At 52.3% G+C, this 5,015-nt stretch overlaps 1 protein-coding gene across 1 annotated transcript; it reads right to left on the bottom strand.

The window, feature by feature from the left end:
* Positions 1 to 416: 416 nt before the first annotated feature.
* Positions 417 to 1,316, bottom strand: MT2A (metallothionein 2A). Its single transcript, NM_001301287.1, has 3 exons — positions 1,227 to 1,316; positions 853 to 918; positions 417 to 646 (listed from the first exon to the last, which is right to left on the bottom strand). Exons 1-3 carry the CDS (start codon positions 1,252 to 1,254, stop codon positions 555 to 557), a joined length of 186 nt encoding a protein of 61 aa, NP_001288216.1. The 5' UTR covers positions 1,255 to 1,316; the 3' UTR covers positions 417 to 554.
* Between the last annotated feature and the right edge of the window lie 3,699 nt (positions 1,317 to 5,015).

Here is a 5,015-nt window from a genome sequence, read left to right as displayed (position 1 = left end):
TGGAAAACAAAACTGGTCATTCACCACAGGGAGTTTGGGAAACCGGATGTCAGATTCTAGCCACTGGGGAGCTGGATTTCACCCTCTGCAGTCACTTTCAAGTCTAAAATCCCACGAAGAACTGAAGTTGGGCAGGGAAATCAGAAAGTGAAAATGAGGAATGGAGAAGTTTCTGTGCCATATTTGACATGAAACTGAAAGTGATCACGTATGTGTCCCTCCTGCCCCCATACGATCTGGCTCAACGCCATTCAGTTTTACAGAAGATGAAGTTCAGTGCGGTAGCCTGGCTTGCTAGAATGCACTCTTTCTTAGCGGCTCACATTTCCATCCACAGCCCAGGTAGAGCCCTCTCAGTTCCATCGCTCAACCCAGTCCATTATTTTTAAGGCATATAAAGGAAACCAGAGGCAGAATCACGTCAAAGCTGTTTTATTATCATTCATATTATTTCATAGAAAAAGGAATGCAGCAAACGATCAGGGTTGTACATAAAAAAATCCAGGTTTGTAGAGGTCGCATTATTTACATCTGGGAGCAGGGCTGTCCCAGCATCAGGCGCAGCAGTTGCACTTGTCCGACGCCCCTTTGCAGATGCAGCCCTGGGCACACTTGGCACAGCCCACAGGGCAGCAGGAGCAGCAGCCTGGAGGCAGAGAGGAGGCGGCAGAGATGAGTACTAGGGACACAGGGAATAAGGATTCCTGCTTTCCCTGATAAGGATCACTGAGGAGGCAACAACTTCCGCGTAATGGGGCATCCCCAGACTGCTTTCATTCCCCTGAGGATGGTGGAGAGGGGACAGGCTGGGAGGACAGTGAGGGGTTAGAGGAAAGAGAGAATCCCACTTACTTTTCTTGCAGGAGGTGCATTTGCACTCTTTGCACTTGCAGGAGCCGGCGCAGGTGCAGGAGTCACCTGCAAGGAGAAAAGACAGAGGTGATAACGGTCCCTGGATACCTGAACGTGGGACGGCGTGCTAAGAGCCCGGGGCAGAGTTCCTCTGTCCACAACCGATTCCTGGGAACTTGAGCAAGCCATTAACTCAGATCTCCTTAACGGTAAAAGGAGGGCTCCGAATAACCTAGAATGGATTGAAAAATACCCTAAAACGCTTTGGGAAGGAGCAACTCCTGTCCTGAAATTGAGTGATCAGAGAAAGAAAGAGGGGTCAGAAATTGCTTCTCTAGCGCTACAGTCTATACTTGGCATCCCCAGCCCCTTACCGGCGACGCAAGAGCAGTTGGGATCCATGGCGAGTTGAAGAGGCGGCTGGAGTCGGGACAGGTTGCACGCGGGCTCGCTGGGACTTGGAGGAGGCGTGGTGGAGCGGAGCGCTGCGAGCAGTGTTTATAGCTGAAAAGAGCCGGAACGAGTGCAAAAGCCCCGCCCCGGCCGGGCGCTGCCTGCACACGCCCCGCGCTGAGTCACTCGCGGCTCCCAGCTAAACACCCGGCTGCGCGCACCGGGCCGGGCGCACCCGGCCTGCACACGGACCGCGGGAGGTCAGTTCCCTGAAGCCCGCCCACGTGCGCCCCGGGGACGCCTCGGGGCGGAAGGACCTGGGTGCAGCGGCAGGACACGGTGTACCGGGAGGACACGGTGTACCGGGAGGACACGGTGTACCGGGTGCCCACGCCGTGCGCCCCCGCCGTATGCACAGCTTCCCTCCCTCCTGTCGTGTACTCGAACCTGAGCCGTTAGCGCGCGGGTGAAAGCGGGACTTGGGAATGCTGCTTGCGTGGAAAACTGGTTGGAAGTGCAGACAGGTTACAACTCTGCGGCAGTCAAGGCTTAATAATTGTGCAGCATCACAGTAAACCCGTGGAGTTGTTACTGATGACGTATCCGTTGCATGTTGAGTACTTGAGCGTGCAACAGGGACCGTAGGAAGTGTGTTGTGTGTGAGATATCACTTCATTCTGCAACAACCCATAAGATAAGGACTCTCCCATATTCTCATCGTAGAGAGGAGAAACTGCAGGTCCAGAGAAGTTACTTGTCCAGGGTCACACAGCTAGTGAGTGGCAGAGCAGGGTGAATGCGACCAGGCCCCAGCAGATGCTGACGGTCCTCTAACATAGAGACACCAAGGAGGGAGAATAAGGACAAGAAGCCACAAGCTTGGTCCTCAGGAAGCTCAGGGGCTGGGGGAACAGAGAGGAGGAGACCCCATCCAGCCTGGGAGGAGGTGGGCCATTGCCTTGGGCCTGAGGGTAAGAAGGTGTTTGCCAGGCAGGGAGGGGGAAGGATTTGTGTTCTGGCCTGGGAAGGGAAGAACTAGCGGGAACACTGGGATCGCCCTGAGACATTTGAAAGGGAAAACCCCCACAAGAATGTTCTTCCCCTGTGGAGGCTGAGGGGAAGAGCCCAGGTGGCATCCAGATTCCTGTCTGGAGAGGCACATCCTGCCTCCCTGTCTGCACGTGTCTGGCGCTGTGTAAGGGTCTTAGATCATCAACCTCGGAAAGCCCGAAGTGTGTCATGCTAGGAGTCAGGAAGCGGTTACTGGAAGCTTCCTGGCAGGCTTAGGAAATGCTGATTGCCGCAGTGGGAGTTTAGTGAGGTGGTGGGGCGGGGGCGGGGAGGACAGGCTGTCCTTGCAACCCTTACTGTAAGTTCCTGTGGAAACGTCTTCCTAGCTCAGCCGAATCTCACTTCCTCTGGGGACCCTGTCCTGGCCCCCATGACTGTGGCTGCCCGTGGAGGTGCTGGTAAACATCCTGTTCATTCCCCTCCTGGCGCTTTCCACGCCTGTGGTATGTATAAACTGTGGGGACTCTTGGATTGGTGTCTCTGCCCCTCCTCACCAACCCCTGACCACTGGAAACGCCAAGGGCAGTCATCGCCTGCCTCTGGAATTGTGTCTTCAGCTTCTAACACAGGGCCAAGTTTGCAGTAGATGCTTAATAAATATTTGTCAAATGAATTCATGAGGGTAATGGCCTGGATTGTTCTTCCCTTCCCAGCCCCCACCTTGTATGAAGGCCGACTACAAAATGAAAATAAACACCTCTGCACCACCCTGGGACCTGTGTGCTCACTCAAGTAAAAACACCGCACAGGGCAGGAGGGGTGAGCTCTCAGATGTACTGAATTTCAGTGGTCACTCGGCCATTCACTTGCTCAGTGACCTTGGGGCGATTACATGCCTGGACTCTTCTGATCCCTGGTTTACTCATCTGTCAGATGACTGGGTTGTACTAGAATTTATATCCAAACATACTCTGATTTTAGAGCCAAGATCTTTTGAAATCTCATGACGTCTGGCAGCTCTGTGGATTGAGAGCTCTCTGGGCAGTGGGCCGATTTTGTTGTTGTTATTTATGTATGCACAGTATTACATACCAAATCCCTGGTTGCTAATAACTCAGATGGTCACCTATCCACTCAAGGCAAACAATCCAACTCTGTGAAGAAACAGAAGAGCTTATTTTGCCCTCAAAAGCATCGGTTCTAGCCCTGGGTTTGTGCCAGCCATGCTGGCGGTAAAACTTGCTTGTGGGCCTGAGCTGTCTCCTTTGAATCACTTTGACTCTGTGAGGGGAGGGAGGGATAGTGACTCAGGGAAGGTGGAGCAGGCCACAGGCCTAGTCTGTTCTTTTCCATGCCCCCAGAAGCCGCGGTGCGCTTGGGACAGAGGTGGAGAGGGAGGACCCACCTGCACGTTTGCATCCCTGACTTGGCAGGGGATGAGGGAGTGAAACCAAGCAACATTGGATGAGGAAAAACATCCCCCCGAATATCTGGTGTGAGTCATCAGTGTGAGGTGATGCTGCGGCCCTGGGCTGCATTAAGAGAGGTATGCCATGTAGAGTGAGAGAAGTTATGTTTTTCATTCTCCTTTTAGGTGCAGGGGTGGATACATATAGGTCTGCTGCCCAGCCATCCACTTGTCCTTCCTCTGTGATGATATCCTTGGTTTTCCTTTGAAGAATCACCCCTCCTTATTCCCAGGGCATATGGTTTTGATGGAGTATGTCCCATCCATGAGCTCCTAGGCCATTCTGCCTACCTAGCTACAGTAATTGGCTCTGATTGGGCCACACAGCCACGAACCAAAGAGAATCAGTGAGATTTTTGCTGGGAATGCTGGGAGAATGGCAGATGGTCTTTCCATCTGGACTTGAACCTGAGAGGAAGTGAAGTTGAGTGAGTTTCTAAAGCTTTTTGGCTCTGTGAGAAGAGCCCAAAAATAAAATAATCACAAAGGAAATGGAGCCTGACAATATCTTGGAACACCTGGATCCAGCCATGCCTGAAGCCATTATGAGCCAATCATTTCCTTTTTTGCTTAAATTATTCCAGATAGAGTCCTCACTGGCATAGTTGGGTAGAATCCCCCTCTGCCCTGAGGGCCATGTTCATTGTTGGGCTTCTGTTGTCCAGAAGACAGCTGATCACAGGGGTCCTAAGGCCCAAAACCCTATCATGTGAGCATCAGCTGAGAGAGAGAGGCAGGTTCGATCTGGAAGGGAACAGTTACCTTCAAATATTTGGCAGTGGTTGCCCCAGTTATCTGTAGCTGTGCAACCAATTACCCACAATTTAGCAGCTTAAAACAACGACCATTTTATTTTCTTTCCTGAATTTGTGGGTCAGGAGTTGGAGCAGTGCTCACTTGGGTGATTCTTTTGTTTTATGTGTCATTAGCTGAGGTCACTCGGTGCTGTTCGGCTGGTGGATGGGCTGGTCTGGAGAATCTAAGCTGGCTTCAGTCACACATCTGGCACTTTGGCAGTGATGGCTGGAGGCTGGGCACAGCTGGAACTGTTGACCAGAGCGCCACATGTGGCTTCTTCAGCATGGTGGCCTCAGGGCAATTAGACTCAGGTCATATAGGTGAGGGTTTCAAGAGACGGGAGTGGTAGCTGCAAGTCTCTTAAACCCTGGACCCTGAAACTAGTACAGGTCGCTTGCACCACACTCTATTGGTCAAGCAGTGAGAGAAGCTGCCCAGATTCAAGAGGAGGGGAACAAGACCCCCTGTCTTGAAGGGAGGAGTCAACAAATTT

The sequence above is a fragment of the Macaca mulatta genome, chromosome 20 (assembly GCF_049350105.2).
Source record: "Macaca mulatta isolate MMU2019108-1 chromosome 20, T2T-MMU8v2.0, whole genome shotgun sequence".
In the NCBI taxonomy this organism is placed as follows: domain Eukaryota; kingdom Metazoa; phylum Chordata; class Mammalia; order Primates; family Cercopithecidae; genus Macaca; species Macaca mulatta.
This window is presented reverse-complemented; position numbering and strand designations above follow the sequence as displayed.